Source organism: Pelmatolapia mariae, linkage group LG12, assembly GCF_036321145.2.
Source record: "Pelmatolapia mariae isolate MD_Pm_ZW linkage group LG12, Pm_UMD_F_2, whole genome shotgun sequence".
Classification (NCBI taxonomy): Eukaryota; Metazoa; Chordata; class Actinopteri; order Cichliformes; family Cichlidae; genus Pelmatolapia; species Pelmatolapia mariae.
This window is the reverse complement of record NC_086237.1, coordinates 18814373-18834581: the sequence shown is the minus strand read 5'-3', so window position 1 is coordinate 18834581 and position 20209 is coordinate 18814373. Positions and strand designations below refer to the sequence as shown.

Here is a 20209-nt window from a genome sequence, read left to right as displayed (position 1 = left end):
GCATTAATGTGGCACAACACTACACTTGATGTGCTGTTTGAAAATAAAAACTTTTTTTTGGTGAAACTACTGGTAACATTCATTCAGAGCAGTGGAAAATTATGTAAGCATGAACACACAAAAAATGTCTCTCATCTGCAAAGATGCCAGCGCAAGTCTTGATTTTTTTTGTTGTTCTTTCAGCATCTGTCAGAGCGTGTGTTTCAAAAACAAACACAATGCACGATGGGCAAAACAATATTCTTATGGGTGTAACATCATTCATTCTGCCTCATCTTGTTTGCAAATGTGCTCTTTTATAGCTATGTCCAAAATATTGTGGCTAAGTTGATTGCTGATTTGCCCAAGTTACACAGAATGACTTCCATGTCCTTTTAACAGTGGACACCAAGCAGCTGAAGACATCAGCTCCTCTTCTGAAGAGTGAAAACAAATTTGCTTGTGTGGAACAATTTCCCATTAAAAGGAAGCCATTTAAAGGACAGGCTGACATTTTCACATGTCTGTGTTAATAATACTAATAATAATCATCAATAATAAGAGGCAGTCACACACACTCAAACAGGCCCAATCTGTTAGTGAGAGGCTGTTATCACTCTTATCCACTCCTCTGGACAAAAACTAAATGAAGAAAAAGTTCAGAGACCCTTAAAATTGGGAACAACAGAGCTGGAAGTTCCCAAAAACGCTTACCAGAACTGGAGGGTGATTTTACTCTCCAATTACAATATGCATCATAACCTCTGCTGTCTGACGGGGCAAAATGAACCCCCACATGGGCAATTCAAAATGCTCCTCACAAGCTACTTTTCTCCTGCTTGTAAACCCATTCACACATTGTAATGAGTTTGTACACACACAGACACACACAGTAAACAAATATTACAATATTCACACACAGATTATGGCTTTTTCAAGCAGTTGGAGCTCGTTTAATTTTATCCCTGTATACATTCTTTGTGATCAAACCTTAATAGACAAATATAAATGCAGATAATGAAATCCTTCCTTCAGTACCAATACAGAGTCACCTGTGCATACTATAATGTCCTTTAAAGGTACTAGATATCATTAGGCTGAATGAAAGAAAAAGTGTTGTTTATATACATAGAGACAGAAATATACACGTGTGCGGGTGGACATATGGCGAACACCCACAATTATCAACAACATCTTAAATGACCATAAATCCATTAACTGTTTAACACGGCCGCCTTTAGCTCTTTTCGCTGCCTGCTTAAAAGGTATACTGTAGCACCCAAATGAAAGCTCGGTACTGTAGATTGATTATGGTCACAGATACTATACCAACACTTAGAACATTGAGTAGGCTTTACAATTTAGAGTTTACACTAGATTTGAAGAAACAGAACGTAATCATCCCCCATCCATGCCTCTAAATGTGCGGTCTGTTCATCCAAGAGAAGATTAAGTCAAGAACAAGTTCAAGACCCAAAGCAAATAAAAAAGATTCCTTCTTTTTTTCCCATCTCACTATATGACATTTACTTCAAGCTCACTCCTTTTCTCTTTGCAACAATTTCTTTTCTGCCAATCCTGCCTTGCCTTCTTTTAATTGTGTTGTTCATTCCCCCCCCTCTCGCCCTCCTTTGGTGAGAAAAGTGCAGAAGTCTCTGACATGAGCAGCTTCAGTCCTCCGGGTTTTTTTCGTGACTCAGTCAGAGAGCGGCCTTCGTGGCCTCTCATACCAAGGGTCTTTTGTAAAGCCATGTGCTCCATCACAGTTGCGGTCTGCCCGAATGATACGATAAATGAACAACAAATTCACAGTTATAAAATTTCAGTCATTTCCACCTCTCTCGGCCTTTTGTTTTTCTCTTTCGTAAATGCCATCCATGTCAACTGTCCAGAGATTCAGCCTTCTTAATATCAGTCTCAGGAATAACACCTTCTGCATTTGGGATCAGCTTGTGGGTGGATGACCTCTTTTTTCTCCTCCTGGCGCTCCTATAAGGCATGCTGGGCCAGGACCAGAGCCAAAGCCAGGCTGGGAAGCAGAGCCCAGACACTGGCATAGAGACAAGAAGAGTGATCCTCTCCCAGGTCCACGACACCACCTCTTGGTTGGTGATACTGGGCAGATAGAGAGGGACACACAGAGGGAGAGAGAGATCCGCAAAAGGTTAGACATGACTCACAATTCATGCTGCTTTCCTGTTCTGGCATTTGATAAGAGAGAGGTCAGACAGGACAGGAGGGAAATGAGAGAGGACAGGCTCACTGCTAAAGAGAAGAAGAGAAAACATTCAAAAAGTCAAAGCAAGAAATGACATCCGCAGTACATCCACTTTGGCATGAACATTAAGTGTTTGATCCACCAAACGTTTTGATACGTGAAGTATATTTCAAGCCCGTGCTGCTTAGTATGCTCCTTGCTTCTTAAACAAGTTGGCAACAAAGGAAAGCTTCTTGTGTGCACTTTTTCTTTTTTTTTCTTCTCAAAAACTCTTTTAGGCTGTGCCAGCAAGTCTCTAAACAGTTTTTAAAGCTATCATTACAGACTTTATTTACAAGAAAAACATGCCACGAAGCCAAACACACACTACAGAAGCCAGCGGCGGCTATGGATTTCTTTTCAATATTTCATGAGGCAAATCTTACAGCAAGTGGAGGCCCAAGAAAGCAAGACCCCTTGTTTGAGTGTGCACAATCAAAATGCTACAGTGTTTATTCTTATGCACAAGAGAGAATAAACTTGTGAAGTTTATTTTCCCACACTGTTCACATTATGGCGGAGACGAGTGGGAATCAGCACAGATATTAAATTCTGTGGCCTCCAGAGTTCCACCGTTATACCCGCACTACAATGGGTTTTATTATGTGCCGTTCCATAAAATTGTTAGCATTTTGAATACTTTTTCAATTTTCTCGGATTTCTGTAACACAAAGCATAACCATTTGCCTTCAAGTTAAAGCAGTCCTGCTCAATTTGCAAAGGTACCATTTTCAGTCCTGCACAGCAATACAGAGGCACATCATAAGGAACATGAAACATTTTCTCCTCCTCTTTCCCCCTCCTCCACCTTCCCCTCACCTCATCTTCACCATGTATTCGCCCATTTCGCTGTGCACAGGAAAAAAAAAGAAAAGAAAAAGGTTTACTACGATGTTATCTACCAGCACTTCGTCTTCCACCAGAACGAGGCAACACATAAATGAGAAAATAAATAATGAAACGAGAAAATTGTTGAGTTATTTTAACAAGACAGCCATATTTTTGCTTCTGTGAAGAAGGATGCAAGAGGGAGAACGAGGGAGACAAAGGAGGTGTTTCCAGTAGCTGCAGTTATCACAGTACCTGTGTTTGTGAATTCGCACTTTACAAAGAAATGATTGAAATGACAGTTGCCAAAAAAGAGGGGTGCACACGCGGAGGAGCAGCACTGGGTAGCCTGACAATGCACCAAACACATCCGCGACTAAAAGCCAATTAATTAGCAAGGGCAGTGATGTGTGGCAGCAGCCTGTTGACATGAGTCCAGATCTCTAGCTGCAGCCAATATCCACACATACACTCAGGCTTGTGATAAGCTGCACACACATGAACAAAGGGATAAAGCACAAACACATGCATATACATGACAGAATACAGACAATGTCGAAATGTCCTTATTTGTTTACAGGCAGAGAGAACGAGAGAAACAAAAGCATTTATTTAAACTGTTAAAAACGCACGGGACTTGTCATTTAAGTGGTAAACACACATCTAGACAGCACTTGTTTTCATTCACTGTCAAATTTGCAGCGAAACGGGATACTTATTGAGTAACCCTGAGTTATGTAGCCTTTTTCCACCAGTCAGTTCCATTCAATTGAGCTGAAAATCAACAGTGACAGGGTTACATGAGAGCACAGACAACACTAGCCTTCCGCTGCCTGCGAGCTGAGTGTGTGTGTTTTGGTGTGTGTAATGTGGGCGTGGAGACTGATCACTTGCACGAGTTGCTTTTAATAAAATTAAAATTTTTAAAGAAACACATTGCTAAAACTGTAGAAACAGTAGGCACTTCCTGTACATTTGAACACAAGTTTGGTAAATGTGAAGGTAATTGGTCTGAAATGGCATCGCATAGTAACATTCAGTCATTTGAAGGAAGGCACAAGGTGTGGGGAAAAAAGCAAGCTGTACAAAAATCTGCTAATGAGGGTCTGTTGTCAACGTACACTCACTGGCCACTTCATTAGTTACACCTTGCCAGTTCCACAATGTCTTCAGAGCTGTTTTAATTCTTCATGGCACAAATTCAACAAGGTGTTGGAAAGATTCCTCAGAGATTCTGGTCCACATTGACCTGATAGAATCAAGCAGTTGCTGCACATGCATGATGTGAATCTCCCGTTCCACCACATCCCAACACAACCATCAGAAGAACAATACAATGTGGCCATACAGGGATGGACATGGTCAGTAACTAACCCGAAGTAAGCTGTGGCATTTAAACAATGCTCAATTTGTGTTAAAGAGCTGGAAAAATGCCCAGAAAGCATCCCTCACTGCATTATACCACCAACAGCCTGAACTATTGAACCAAGGCAGATCCATGTTTTCATATTGTTCATGACAAATTCTGACCCTACCATCTGAATGTCCATACTCATAACATTTCATAACAACTCACAACATCTTTCCAATCTTTTCCAATTTTGGTGAAACTGTGTGAACGTGGTGCGCTTTGGCCTCCCTCAGTTTCCTGTTAACTGACAGCAGTGGCAACTGGAGTGGTGTTTTGCGGCTGTAGCCCACCAGCTTTCAAGGTTTGACGTGTATTCGGAGAAGGTCGTCTGCATAAACTGGCTGTAACGAGTGGTTATCTGAGTTACTGTTGCCTACCTATCAGCCTGAGGCAGTATGGCCATTCTCCTCTGACCTTCTCCATCAACAAGGCATTTTCATCCAGGCAATGACTGCTCACTGTATATTTTCTCTTTTTTAGACCATTCTCTGTAAATCCTAGAGATGGTTGTTTGGGGAAAATGCCAGTAAAATCTCTGTAGAGTCTCAGAAAGTACTCATCTGGCACCAAAAACGAAGCCATGTTCAACGCCACCTTTCTTCCTCATTCTTATGCTTGGTTTGAAGTTCTTGACCATATCTACATGCTTAAATGTATTTACTTGCCGCCATGTGACTAGTTGATTGAACATATTCCTTAACAAGCATTTGAACAGGTGTACCTAGTGAAGTGGCCAGTGATGGTCATGGTGAATTATCTGTTACTTTTATATAATGGTCACCACTTAAAGATCTCTGACTGATTGTTTACTGAATAAGGTTTCACAAACCATCCAATCTATGATAAATGTCATTCCCACTGAACATTTTTCCCTTGATTTGGGTTCAAAGCCCTCTAAAATCACAGTGAACTTGTTTGATGTCTAAATCAAACTTACCTGATGTTTCAACAGAATTTTAACCACTAAGTGTTCAAATAACTGACTATATATATATATCTTATCTTTCTTAAAGTCATATCCTTTTACACAGTAATAGATTTAAATAAAAATGCGTATCTACCTACAGCAGAGAGCAATAATATAATATCTCCTGCTGAGATTGGAACCGAGTCCTTGGCATTAAATGAGGGCTTATCCTATTGAGATACACGAATATTTTGGAAATTCAGTAAACATCAGATTTCTGTACACCTGCACTGAGATTCCAGGCGTTCGTACACATAGACTTGTGTGATTTAACATATATTATTGTTGTTTGTGTCATATATAAATGACTTAAAGTATTAAACTGCTTTATGCAGAGTGGTCTATTTTTAGCCAAATCCTTTGAGTTCATATTAGAGCTACTACATAGAAGCAAAAAGATAGTACCCACTTTGACCGTTATCAGCCCATTGAATGGCCAGTTATAATTTGCAATCTGTCCCATAGATATGACTAGTAGACACCCTCCTGGTACCTGCCTGTAGCCAAGATGGTACGTTATCATCAATAGTAATCACAATAAACAGAAAGTAATCCAGATCGAGTGATGCTTTTGCAGTTGTGGGAATAAGTACATGTTAAATCTGCAGTTGATCAGGGATGCACCAGTTCAACTTTTTCATTTGCAGTACTGATATAAGATAATCTTGTGTAAGGCAACGTCGGGCTGAACTTAAACATTACTTTCCAAACTTCATAAAGCACAATATGGCTAATAAAGAGATGCAAGCTTATTCACTGAAACTGTGTTTATTAGTGAAATAATTTAATCAGCACCAGCATAACGCAAATGAACAGTGATTCTTTTTCCATTTGTTTAATTTCACCTTAATATACTGCACTTTGCTGCCTTTGTCTTCTCCCAGTTTTACATGTGTGCATCTCCTCACGCACAGAGTGGAGCCGAGGACAACCTGGTATGTTAAAGCAGGTCCAATAAATAATGAACATAACAAGTGTGAGACTGAGAGGGAGAGAAGCTGACAAGGAAAACTCGTCTGAGCTTTTCACCCATCATCAATCCACAAACTACTGCAAAGAAAATTTGATGTAGCGGACATGAAATACCTCAAAACTGCTAACTGTTTGCAGTTAGCTCCCTCCATAAACTCTTAGAACTGTTTGCCACCAGTACACTGCTGGCATAGTACATAAATATTTAAAAACACAGAGCTGAATTTAACAGAGCTGCTCACTCACTTTTAAAAAAAAGTAGCTTTTTTAAGGCGGTACAGGAATAACAACTGATACAAATATTGGATTGATGCTTATTCATCACCTGGAACACTGAGCTTTGTAATACGTGTTTAGTGATGTGAAATGGTGTGTTTTAATCTAAACTAAAATCTTGTTTCCAAAGAGTAATCAAATGACTTTAGTGCCTTCCCAGAGAAGTAATTTTGGTGCCTTAACCAAACAGTGTGTACAAATGAACATAATCAGTATGCCAACAAAACTTCCAAACACATGAGGTTTTAAGGGCCAAATGGTTGGTGGAAGACCTTGCATACTGGTGACATGACCCTGTAAACAAGTGATAACTGCCATTCAAAACAGACTTAGTTTGCTTTAGAAACTGTATCAGTTTGTTGTAATGCACATTTAAACTGGGTACACCAATATCACGTGCGTAACCTCACCACTGGAGTTGGGAGCATGGCACTGCTCAGTTATACCTAAATATGGATGCATCTTTACAGTGCTCAAAGGACCAAGCTTCAGACCACATGTTTACTCAATGAGCCACAGTGAGATTTACAGCTCTGGACAGTCAGTCTTCTGCCAAGAGGACTCATACCATAACAACACACCCCCAATTTATCTGCCATGGAAGTTTGACAAGTTTTAATTGCCAGGCATAGTTGTCTGAGAACTCAGGGCCGCCCAAAATGTCGCTACCAGCTCCCTCTCTAATTATAAACTTCCTGCTTGAGTAATCACACGTCTTATTGTTTCCTAATTACCATTTTTACAATAAATTAAACACCATGCTGCAGTGAGACAGGCACTGAGCAGTGCATCAATACTGACACACACAAAACCTTTGGAGAAAGCGGTTTCACCACCCATTCCCCCTCTGCTATTCTCTCTCTTTCTCTACCTTTCGGTAATATACACACTGGTAATGTTATCAGCTGTGCTTATTCATTAATTTTCCTCTTTGCAACATTTTTAGGGTGTCAGGTTTTACAGAATTGAAATCCAAAGACACAAAAGGAAGACTAAATGAACAAAAACTGAGCTGTTTTCTTGAAGATGCGGAGACACAAAGTCCAAAAATGAGCCAAAAGAAATCCAACGGAATCACAGGAGAACACGATGGAGGGGCACTTGTAACTACAACAGATGCAGGACTATTTATGCACAAGGGGGCAATCAGGTAAGTGGAAACTGAAGTGTAATGAGACAGGTGTCCAGTGGAGGCAATGAAGTTCCTCAGGTGGTTGAGGTGTTGGTGAGATTGGCCAATCACCTCAAATAAGCCTGCCTCAAGCTCTACTTGCTTAGGCACAGGACTCTTGGGTTGCACCAGCTTTGTCACCACAGGACACTCAGCTAGGACAGGTTAGGACACACAGGCAGAGTTTTAGGGACCCCAGTCTCACAGGGGATACTGGTTTGGACACAGTATACATGGTCACGGGGTAGCCAGAATTTAAAAAAAAAAGGAACTCAGGGCACAGAGTTTGGGAAAACACGCAGGCGGAGGAAGTGGCTGCTGAGGCTGCAATCGGCAGTTTTGCCAAGGGCTGCAGTCCCTCTTTGAAGATGGTAGAGATTTAAACGCTGGTTTGGGCAGTTGACAGGAGCAACAGCAGGTGGCAGGCAATCTAGCTGCACACTTAACCCACTTTGACTTCTGGTGGAAGTTGGACCTGCGGGCTTGGTAGCCTTGAGGTATGGCTTCCCTCAGGAGTACAACTACTGGTTGAGGCTCCCATTGCCTTGGTAAGCCCCTCTGGAGATAGGCTCATATTCAGTTCCAAAATCCTTCTCAAAAAATGAGAAAGCCACCTGCTGCTATTCAGACTCTACTGCTGGGTCCAAGGTTTGCAGAACTTGGACCCAAAATAGCATGCACAAGGTAGACCGAATGAACAAAAAAGTTGTTTTATTAGGCTGATATATTTTTTGGAGTTTGCAATAATGCAAACTCCAAAACAACCAAACAGAAAGCACAGCAGTGGAATAATAATAGGGAAAAAATGGATTTGGAAAATAAAATAAACAAAAATCTAAACTTTCTAAACAGAAATAAGAGAAACAAAGCAGAAACTCAAACTTTAACATATTAACTAAAAATTCAAGACCAAAAACAAGGCTCAAATGCAGTGATCACGACATAAGGTTTTAATTTCCTGTGTTGCAATCAACGAGGGTTTGTGTGCAAAGCACAAAACTGCATGACTCAGTTGCAGGGTGAACATTTAACGGCTCTGATGCGAAATGTCTTAATGGTAGTCGTTCATTCAGAACACAAATTTGCATTCCTAAACCGTGCACATTACTTGGATTTGGATATGTAACAGTCACTGAAAAATGACATGAACAACAACATCAGCAGCAGAATATTTTATAAAGCAGAGTTTTATACCGCTGCCAAACATGGGTACATGGGTCTCCTGCAAAGGTGAAAAGCATCATTACTCTTACTTTAGAAAGCTGCACAGAACATCTAAAATACATCTGTAAAACACAGCCGTAATTCACTGTGAAAACTAACCTAACTCAACAGCTAGATAAAAAGAAAAGCCTCTTCTCGACCTATAGTGTAAAGTGAAATATTTCTGTTTAGTAGCAGAGAGACTGATAAAAAGAAGGATTCTTTGGTGGATAATTTAATTCTGTCATTTTTACACTTATTTGAAGAGAAAATGAAGAAGAGTTATGTTAAAAGACAAGGAGCTATGCATTTGTGCAGCACAGCATAAAAAAAAAAGTTGTAATGTTTTTCTGCTCCAGACAGTGAACCTAGTTATAGTTGAGTTGACTGCAGTCTTCAGAGTAGACAGCATTCAGCAGAGAACAGGCCCTGGGCCAGTATTTTAGAACCTCTAATCCAGATTAAGCCTCCACCTCCCATTCCTTTCACTCTTTCTTTGTCTGTAAGAAAAATATAATATTTCAACCACATGTCATCATCTTGGGTGTAGCATAAACTGTGTTATCATAAAGCGGCTGTTTTGATGTGCCAATTGCTTTAACAAGCATAGAGATTGTATGTGATGCGAATGTGAACGGTGCAGCACGTTGAGTTTTATTATTTGCCACTGTACAAAAGAGACAGCGGAGGAGTATTTTTGTGATTCTCCTTGCAGTTGGTCCATTTGATCAAATGTATGCAGAGAAGTTGCAGGAAAGAGATGAAAATGTATATTTTTGATGTGACAAAAAACAAAAAAAAGCAACATCCACATCTATTTAACTTTTACAGTGAGTTGACCTAAATGTGTCACGATCAACTGCAAGTTCAATGAGGAGAGATCATTTGAAAGAATTAAATATGATTTCTTGAGATCTATTTGCTGATAAGATGAGCCATCATGGCAGAAAGGAATCCCAGCATTGATAAGATTTAGCACAGAACCTCCCCTAAAAACAGCGATCTTACTGTGACAGGGTACAGAATAAAAAAAACAAACAAAACAAAACATGATTGTTAGCTGTTGCATGATCAGGCACATTGCAGTGAGTTTTAATGCATGCAGAGTGGAGGCTGATTGGCTCAAAGAAGGCGGGCAAGAAGATTATTGGTCTACAGTAATGATTGTAATGACTGTAATATGGATTGTAATGATCAGTATTGAGTTTGGCAGCGTGGGAAAGTGGGAGCAATGTAAAGAATAGACTAGCAGTCGAACCCCTGGGAAAGCAAGCAGATGAGTGATTACAGATCTTGCTTATTGAACATACGCACAAGCTTCATATTAGTAGCCTTCAAACTGTAGAGCGTACCCAATTGCCAAGCAGGCAGTAAATAAAAACTCTAAATCACATTTTGCCATCACATTTAACATCTACATGTAAAATCTCCCATGTAATGAAACAATGAGAACCTTTTACCTTTGGGATAGTCACGGGGAGATTTTCTGAGATCTCCTGTGTCGATACAGGGTCTGGCTTCGGTGTCGCTGAGGGGCCTGGGACAGGCCCACTTTTGTTCTGTGTGTTGTCTATCCCATAACCAAAGGCCTGAATGGCATTTCCTGCAGGGACAGAGACATAAAGTCATTTGGGTTTGACTGCCATCCCAGCAAGAAGCCAGCTAGCAGACAGACAGCTCTAAGTCAACTTTTTGGTACCCTGCCCAATCTTTGGCAACTAAAGGAATGAGGCAAGGCTGAGTGAGATTGAAGAAGGATGGAGCAGAAAGAGCACAGAGAGCCAGTCTTTTTGCTTTGTCAGTAAGCTTCAGAGTAATATGCCAAACTAATCACAAATTGCTATCAGAGTTTTGTCTGTCATTACTAAGCAGTGCCTTATGTTTTATTTTGTAAGTTATGCCTTCCTTTTTGACTGCCTCGCATATTTATGCTATTTATTAGCGGCGGCACAAAATATTGATAAGGCAATAAATTGAATCACTTCCTCTAGCGATACATTATTGATACAGTTGTGCCAAGCATCTGAGAGCTAATTAATTGTATTTCATGCATTATAAATGAAGTCAATAAATACATTTTCCTTTTTGCCTTTTTGAGCATTTTTTTAAAGTTTCCATTTACACAGATGTTGTGATCTATCACAGATTATTGTCTTGCAGTGTGACAGCATTTAGATTAGGAGCAAGTCACGAAAGAACTGTATCACGAATTAATCTGTGTTTTCTATGATCTTTTACAAGTGAATCCTGCGGCGACACAACAGATTATATTTATCAAATACAACCAACTTTGCTTTATGTTGGATTTATGCATATTACAAAAAACTCTCTTATGATGCAACAGCCATTCTCAAACTGCTACGAGCTGACTAAATAGTGCTAAAATGTCCACACTTGCAAAGATGAGTTATAATTTGTTTGTTAGCATGAAAAGCAATACAATCTTTTAAAAGAGGCAAATCAACTAGTTCAAACAGAGGACAGCATGTGAATAAACACGAGCCCTAGCATATCAGCGCCTGCAGATGTGCTGTACACATGTGTTTAATTTTGTGTCTAAGTGCATGTGTGTGTCTCTGTAGAAATGTGATAAATCCCTGTTCAAGCAGCTTTCCAGCTAGATATGGTAAAAATAGGCGCTGAGTACCTTTTCACCACTCATCCGTTTAAAACACAAGGCTTGTTTCTCTTTGTTCAGCCAGAGAGAAGGCAAGGCATGTAATTGCTTGGCAACCACCTCCATTATAAGGTCAGCATGCAGAGATGACTTTGAATAGATTTATGTGACTGATCAAATTCAAAACATTCCCAAACAAAGGAGAAATGGCATTTCCACACCACCACACAAAGGACAAATAGGATAGTTGTGGAATGCACATGCATAATCAGATGGCTACACAGTCCCTAGTACTACCGGTGCTTGGCCATATAAATTTGTCTGTCACATTTGTTGGTCCGCCTACACACAGACACACGCACACGCAAGTATTTGCACAGCAAAGACACTCACAGAGGTACACATATGCACATTCACTTGCACACAAAACACACAGAAGAGCACACTTCATATTTTTTTATGCTGGTCGACACTGACAATTTGGGCTTCTGCTAGAAAGCAGGAGAGTGGTTCAGAGAAAAATCGAGTTCACTGGCGAGGCCTAACAATGTCAATGCTAGCAGTCAAGAGCTAGTGGAGTGCTGCTAAGACCTGTAATGTTAAGCATCTGTTTGTCAGGGTCAGCTATGGTTAGCAATCCCCCTCAAAGATGTGAAATGGGTGAATAAAGTCATAGATCAAACTAGTTGGCTGGAGGGCCTCCACCCAGGATGTTTTACTGCACCCAAATGTTCCACTGAGTGATTAAGCTCATTGCCAACAGCAATTCCATTTTTTAACGGCTCATATTAAGCTTTCCTTTAACCCCTGGGCACAGCCTGTATTGTCGCACCTGCAGGGATAGATGAAATGAGAAGGAAGGAGAGAATAAGAGAAGCAGAGACAGGGGAAGGGGGGAGTCAGGGTCTGACTGTCATAATACCTCTAAGCTGGAATGTTCTTTGTCGGCCTCCCATATATTTTATACAAATCGGAATCCTAATCTAGTCTTCTGTTGGACCATTGTTTTTGCCGGAGCTTGTAAGGAAAAATTGGCAACAGTTCAAGAACCGTCTAAAGCATGTTTTTCTGATTTCACTTGAAGCATGCTGTGAGGGATGAGGTATCAAAATGAACTCTGCTGAAGATCTAAAGGTTTACACTAAATATTTTCTCATGATCTACAGCACAGTTAAAGCTGTAAGAATTTAATTACATAATTAAATTGGTAATGAAGATGCAATACAATTAACTCAAGATATAAACAGATATAAATCAAGTTTGCATACATGGCAAAGATAAAAGAAGAGTCTATATAGTGACATATTATTGTCATAATTAAAGTTTTTTACCTTTAAATAACAGCTTCAGATTTGTCTTGGTCACTAATTTTACCCCAACACATGTCCTGGCAACATATGAGCAGAGTAAGTGGTTTCCTAGAAAAAGAGTGTTGCCAAGATGCTGAGATAGAGCAAGCTCTTTCAACAGAAGTGGTGCGCATTGAAGTTAAAGAGGAGCGAGCAGGCCAGGCTGCTAATTAACCAAAACTCTACCACATTCGGGTCTGTGATTTCTCACTTTTCTGGCCAACTTTAAATTAGATATCTGGATAAGACTGAGTGTACAAAAAGAGAAGAGTAACGTTTGGACTTTCTGCTTTGTTCTGACCAAAACTTGGCTCACTAACAACTTGCCGGACACAGCGTTTCTGCGCAGATGTTCCAAGCAGACTGAGACTCCCAATCTGGGAAAATCTGAGAAGTTGGACTCAAGTATTTCTCTCTAATTAAAAACCATTGTTCAGCAGAAGTGGAGTATATTAAGGTCAAATCACAGCTGCTGTCTCTGGATTTGTTGCACTTGCTTGATGTTCGGCTGTTTCTGAAGTTGTCAACTCATCAGTTTTAAGGATGTTTAGCCACTACCTAGAAATTTTAATGGAAAGACATCCATAAAAATATCCACCCATCCATTTTTTCCTCTCCTTATCCAACTCAGGGTTATATACACTGTGGAAGGGTTTCCATCCTGCTGCAATTAGCATGCAAACAGCTGTATTTATTCAGCACCAATAACACTAAATTGTTTTTGTACACAGTAAAATCACCTATTGATAGTCGGTAGGGGCAAAAAGAATTGAATGTACCAGAATCTGTAATTAACACTTGTGGCCACAGCAGCTGCTTTTGTCACTGCTAATCAAATGCTACATGCTGCAAGAAGTGGTGGCATTAAAGCTATTGCACAATAAGAACTGGTTAAAATAATGTGAGAGAAAACATCAGAGACCAATCATATTAAAATTAAATACTGACCTTGGTGATTGAATAGTTTTACTTTTTAACTTCTTCTTTTTCCTTACATGTATGACCAAATTTTGCATTACACCTTCACATTTTTTCCTTTAACTTTTTAAAAAATTTTAACTTTTATTTTTGTTTACTAATGCTACAGTTGCCATGGTTATGTTGTTTTGCTTGAATGAAATTTTATTTAAATGTCTTTCAGATTAAGGGGGTTGAATATGCATCTTCCTGCACTGTGACTTTGTGTATATCTACCTCCCGGTGTGTTGAAGTTTATCGCCTGTTCCCCTCGACTGCAAAGAGGAGATGCTGCATTTTGTGTTATTTTTCGAGACGCCTCCTCAGCTCCCAGCCTCATCCCTCATCCTGCACACTCAGCTAAAACGGTAACCCAGCAATCTATTGAAATGGTCTGAAAGCATTATCCACACAATAGAACATGGTAAAGGCAATGGTGTCTTGTAGTACTGATGACATTGCTCGCTACACCATAGCAAGGATGGAGCTTGCTATATTTTACTTTTCGGTGAAAAAGCATAAAGATATTTGAAGAAACCCTTCTGTCACGCTGCACCCTGTATGTTATGCATTAGATATACAGATGATATGTATTTTAGCTCTCCCTATTATTCCATTTGCGCTAGTCTGTTCCTTTTCATGACATTTTTCTCCCCTAAGCCCTTTAACTCTCTTAGATTGAATGTGAAAATGACATGCAAATGGTTTCTTTTGTATTAAAGTCTGGGCAGATCTTGCCCAAAGGAGGGATGAGAAATGATAAGAAATTACTTGCTTCTGAGAAACTAAGAACGTTTAATTCCAACTTAATCTGTGGATAAAGGGGTATCTGCAGATAGGTTGTATTCAATTCTCTAACAGACAATTTTATATAATGATTTCAAGTCCATCCACCCATGCATTAATCCTTCATTGGCAAATATTTACATGCAATCCTTCTAGCCTTATTTCATTATTAAATACACAAAAGACTTTTTCTTCTTCTTTGAAATAAAAGTGATTTGCAAAAATTTTAAAGCACCTCATTTCATGCAGACGTTTTGATTTTCAGATGTCTAAAAGCTATCTATTACCCACACCCTCTAACCACATCTCTTGTTATTTCCACATTCAGTCATGCCGCCAACATCCACACTTTAAAAACATCACATCCACAGTTATCTCGCTGAAGAGCTCAATGACACTGAAAACCAGAATCTGACATGAAACCATTAAAGTTGCATAAGACTGAAGTTCACAGCTCTCGCTTCTCTTACGTGGCTGAAAGAGAAAGTTCCGCATCGCAGGCTTGTGCTTTTATCAATAATACATGCCTGTTTGGCCCCTATCAGTTACAAAACACATTTCAGAGAATTCATGAGTTGTGACGGCTTACTTAGGCATGCGTTATTGGTGAAGTACCGCAGGAAGTTCTGACATTCCTCCTCTTGGTTTCCGCTGCCCTTGCAGGTGCACCATGGGGAGATGGTCCAGTTGGAGAAGCTGCTGTCCACGTAGTTGGGAGTCACGTCCGTCCCTGCGAGGGCATCCACACACAAATGCAGTTATGTGTCACTAATGGACAATAATGGATTACATTTACTGCAAATTGCATACAAAATGCACAACAAGGTGTTAGTCACAGGTATGAGTTTGCACTGCATTGTTGGAGTTTACAGGGAGGTGAACAATTGTGTTATGCTTTATTTTAAATGGAAAGTGGCCATTATGTTATAAATATTTTGAAAAGTAGTTGCTTTAGGAAGTGTGTGCCCTGTTTGAATAAAGCGCTACAGTACCAAAGCATTTTACTTTCCAAATGTTTCTATGTGTCAATGCTTTTAGCTGGTGTCATGAGTGTTTGGTACATTCTGTGTGTTGTATTTTCCAGAGAAATCCAGGAACCACCGTGGCATATCATCACTTCATACTGCATGATTTATGACACATGGTGGGGAAGCACTGACTGATACTGAAATATGGACACTTCAGCAACCACTAAGCATCAGAAAAAGCCCTTTTGTATAAATTTACCTTCAGATTTATTTCTTTAGCAAGCTCTGTGGTACTGCCACAGCATTACCTAGCTGCTGCTGGCTGAGACTGAAAAATATGCATCTACCAGTCAGTACATATTGTTTACTTAACGTTTATTGCAAGCAAACAGATGTTCATCAAGTGTTTTAATTAAGTAAACACTCTCTCAGTGCCTCTGCTCCCTAATTACTTCTAGTAGTGAACTGATGCCCAGGGTACTGGTGGAGATATCCGTTTTAACTCCGCTGTCTGGTCCTGATGATGAAAGCAGCCTGGACTGCTGGCACGCTGTCTCATGTTTTTGGAGTATTTTTCTTTATTTCATTATGTGTGTGAAAGGTAGAAAAAAACAGTGACATTCTGAATCTGCCTTTCTGTGTCCACACATTTCACTACCCGTCATTTTTTTCTCACAACGTAGCCATGTACTGACCAACGAGCCTTGCAAAGGAGGCCAAGCAGGCTTGGTGATTGTCTTGGTTAGGACAGGTGTTTGCTGCGTGTGGAGTCATCCCGCAGTTCTCTTTGTAATCAGCCAGCCTAGACCTGCACAAAAAACACGAAGCACAACACAGACAAAGAATGAGAAGCACAGGCTCAGTCATAAAGTCCACGCAAAAGATGAAAACACACAAATACAAAAAGCTGGGTGTAATTTTTTTGGCACAGTTTTTTCTACAGAGCAGCTGCCAATTATGACCAGCATCAAACTGGGAAAGTATATACAACATCTGTTCCCAGGCCTCTACAACAGGTGTCATGAATATCAAACACTTATGCCTCACAACCAACAAGCTATTAGTAATATTCAGCAGAGACCCAGTCGTAGTGCATTTGTATAAAGATGAGAAAAGATATGATATGGCTCTTTTGGCCATAGCTTCTGTGTTTATCCTGGATCTCTTAACCATCTCCCGAACTCACTTTCCCCATAAACCAAGGAGACTGATAAAAATAGTATGTTTTGTTTCGGTGTGTTTGTGATAAGGGCTTTAAGTCTGTGGAGGCCCCCAGGGTGGCATTGCTAATCCACTTAAGTAGGTTTATTGGGAGTAGCATGAGTAAAGTTGCGCTGTCTGTACTGTTCACATCACAGTTGCCCACAATGTGAATCACAATCCATACTGCATTTCTCTTTTTCCTCTTTGCTTCTTTCCGAGTCGTGCATGACTCATTCCCTCTGACCTGGTCTGACCACTTTTTTCGGCCTTAAGTTCAAAGGTACCTTAATTTACCTTGGGCTGTGTTGTCCTAGTGAACACACAAAAACACACATATAAACAGAAGAATAGGTTTAGTATTGATGAAATATGCTATCTGGGTTGTTGAATGGTTGATAAGCTAGTGACCCAGCACTACCTGATAACCACTCCCTTCTAAGGAACTTAATGGTTGTCAGCAGCTCATTCTTCTGTTTTTTGTTATTGTCAGATGTCATGGTGGCTTTCGAAAAAAAATATTATGGGTTTTATTATATTTAAGAGAAGCACATCACTGTCATAATTGTGACATATTTTGAATTACATAAAGAAATGAACTTGGACTCAGACACCAATGAGAACGCCTGGAGATTTTATTTTAACAGCGCTTTTTGCTCATATAGAAAAGAAACAGAAAAAAGCGACTATGCTTTATTTATATGCACATTTATATGTATTACACCCTTTATATGTCTGATGACCCACACATGAATGTGCCCCTTTTTGCATTTTTTTCAGACAACATACATATATTTCTAGATAAGGGTTTCATTATTATTTTGGTGAAATAAAAACTTTATTTCGATTCTAATGCTAAGCTAAGCTAATAATTTCTTAGTTTAAAGACAACAAAGCATTTAATCATCAGTTGTTTTTAATCTCTGGCCCTCTTCCACAGTGTGTCTTTGGTCCTGTCTCCCTACCATTACCCCCAGCCCATCATGGCACTTGGCTGCTCCTGCCTAAGCCTGATTCTATCACAGGTTTCTTCCTGTTAAAAGGTTTTTTTCCTTCCCACTGTCGCCAAGTGCTTCCTCATAGGGTCGAACCACCAACCTTCCAAACAGCATATAACCTGCTGTTCCTTCTGCTCTACAGCCACTACGGGCTCTTTTTCAAGAAGGCCTTTGATGGGTTGTGGCATGCAGCCTTGTGACCCACCATGTGGAAGGATAACGTCAACCTGGTCTGAATCAGCAAACACCTGTATGACAAGCATATAAGCCTTATTCTCTTGAATGACAGCATGGGCAGCTGGTACTACAGTCGGAATATCATCAAGGATCTACTCTCAACCACCCTCTCCAACATACACCTGGAGAATTATGAAAGATGCCTTGAAACAGCATGAAGGCACAGTTACCACCGGAGGAAGAACAATCACCAGCCCACATTTTTATATTCATGTCTTTGAAAGGAAAGAAAGAAAACTCTCAAGCTTGGTGGAACCTCTTGGTAAAGAAGCCTCAGCTTTTGGTATGGATATCAGAAAAAGGAAAGGCCAAGCTCATACCTAACAATGCCCAAGACATCAACTCTGAAATCAAAATCAGCAGTCTGGAAACAGTATGTTGGTTTCATCATATCAAATGAAGGCTCAAACCCTGGAATTTTAGAAAGGATAGTACACAGCCGCAACAGCAAGACATGAGACCATCTGGAGAGACAAGACCATCTATCAGAGGTCAAAAATCCACCAGCTGTGTCTCGTCAATTTTCCTGCGAAACATAGACACTCACGGCAGAACTCCAAAGAAGAATTTTGGCAACACAGAGAGAGAGAGAGAGAGAGAGAGAGAGAGAGAGAGAGAGAGAGAGAGAGATGCTACAGGAAGATTTAAAATCCACAGAAAGATCCAACAAGTAACAGGACCGCACAATGATCTCCTCATAGTTGTCATAAAAAAAGAAAGAAGTTGAGTTGTTTATTAGTTAAAGTTTTTTATTCAGTTTGTTCAGATGAAGATTTTATTTTCTATTTTGCATGACAAAATTATTGTCTTTTTTTGTTTTGTTTTGCTTGTTTCTTCATTTGCATATGTCTATGCTGGAGTCAGACAAGTTTCAGTGTGTCTTTCATTTGCCTGAGAACAGCTTTGCCACTGTATACACGACCAATACAGCTCTCCATAACAGACACATTACTGTTTATTCCTGTGGCTCCTTTTTTTCCCTCCTATTGTTTTGCTGTCCAACCACTGCTGACAAGATGTAAAAATGTACCTCCACTTGTGCCAGTAGCATTGTCCTCTTACTGCTTCTTGACTCCATAAAGCTACCTCAAATTTACATTCAGGGAAAATACATGAAGTCTTTTCCTGTTGATGGGTTCAGTCAGGTAATAAATTGCCTGAAAATGTCTGAGATAAAAATCCTCTAAAAATATAAACTTATACATGTTTTCTTCAAAGAAAAGCATGAAAAGATATGTGAATTTTGACTTTTGTACAGCAAAACTCTATAATTATTTATGAATAGTTACACATACTGTACTTACGCTGTAAGAAAATTAGAGTTATGCATTTATAGCATTGTATTTATGCACGAGGGATGCATGAATACAACGCATTTAAAAAACAAGAACAATATGCTGATGGTGCAAACTACTGTTCACCACAATAGTTTTAAAAGGGCCAATGTTAATGTAAAAAAATATACATATGGCTCTGTCTTCACACACTGCTAGACTTAAATATTCTAGAGTGGAATTGGTATTTGATCACATATTTATAATTTTTATACCTTTTTCTGAAATAACTAAGATGGAATGATACTTAATATCTTATTTTTTGTGAATAACATAGTCTTCTGTGAAAAAACTGTCTTCTGTGAAACTTGTAGAGGACACAGCATAGTCTTTCAGAGAGAAAGGTCTTCTTTTATTGCAGTGATTTAAAAACCAATATGCCATAATGCTAGTCTTCAAAAGAGGAGAGAAGCATATTTGGCTGAGATTAAATGTGGGATAATGATATAACAATTTCCCATGGCTGTCTGTCTGTTTGTGTGTCTGTGTCATCATAGCAGAAATGTAGCCAGTGTGGCGTAAAAGGCGCTTGGACTTCCAGCAGCAAACCCCACTCAGACACACTTCATTACTCCATCTCCATCCACCCTCCTTACAAATAACCCCAGAGAGCCTCTCGACGTGACATGCTGCTAACATCACATGTGAAACCTCGCTTCAGTAAACTGACCATGCTATGCTTGCGCCGCCATCGCCGCA

General features: G+C 39.8%; 1 protein-coding gene across 4 annotated transcripts in view; it reads right to left on the bottom strand.

The window, feature by feature from the left end:
* Positions 1 to 877: 877 nt before the first annotated feature.
* LOC134639102 (GDNF family receptor alpha-2-like) overlaps positions 878 to 20209 on the bottom strand; it is a 65683-nt gene continuing 46351 nt past the window's right edge. Inside the window, exons 5-9 of one of the 4 annotated variants that reach the window (XM_063490150.1) lie at positions 16437 to 16549; positions 15363 to 15503; positions 10525 to 10667; positions 3056 to 3085; positions 878 to 2094 (exon numbers count right to left, since the gene is read on the bottom strand). In XM_063490150.1, coding sequence (XP_063346220.1) covers positions 1969 to 2094; positions 3056 to 3085; positions 10525 to 10667; positions 15363 to 15503; positions 16437 to 16549 — 553 coding nt within the window. In that variant the 3' untranslated portion in view covers positions 878 to 1968. Of the gene's footprint in view, positions 2095 to 3055; positions 3086 to 8772; positions 9565 to 10524; positions 10668 to 15362; positions 15504 to 16436; positions 16550 to 20209 lie in introns of those variants that run through there. The other 3 variants (XM_063490149.1, XM_063490151.1, XM_063490152.1) reach the window with 3 other exon arrangements.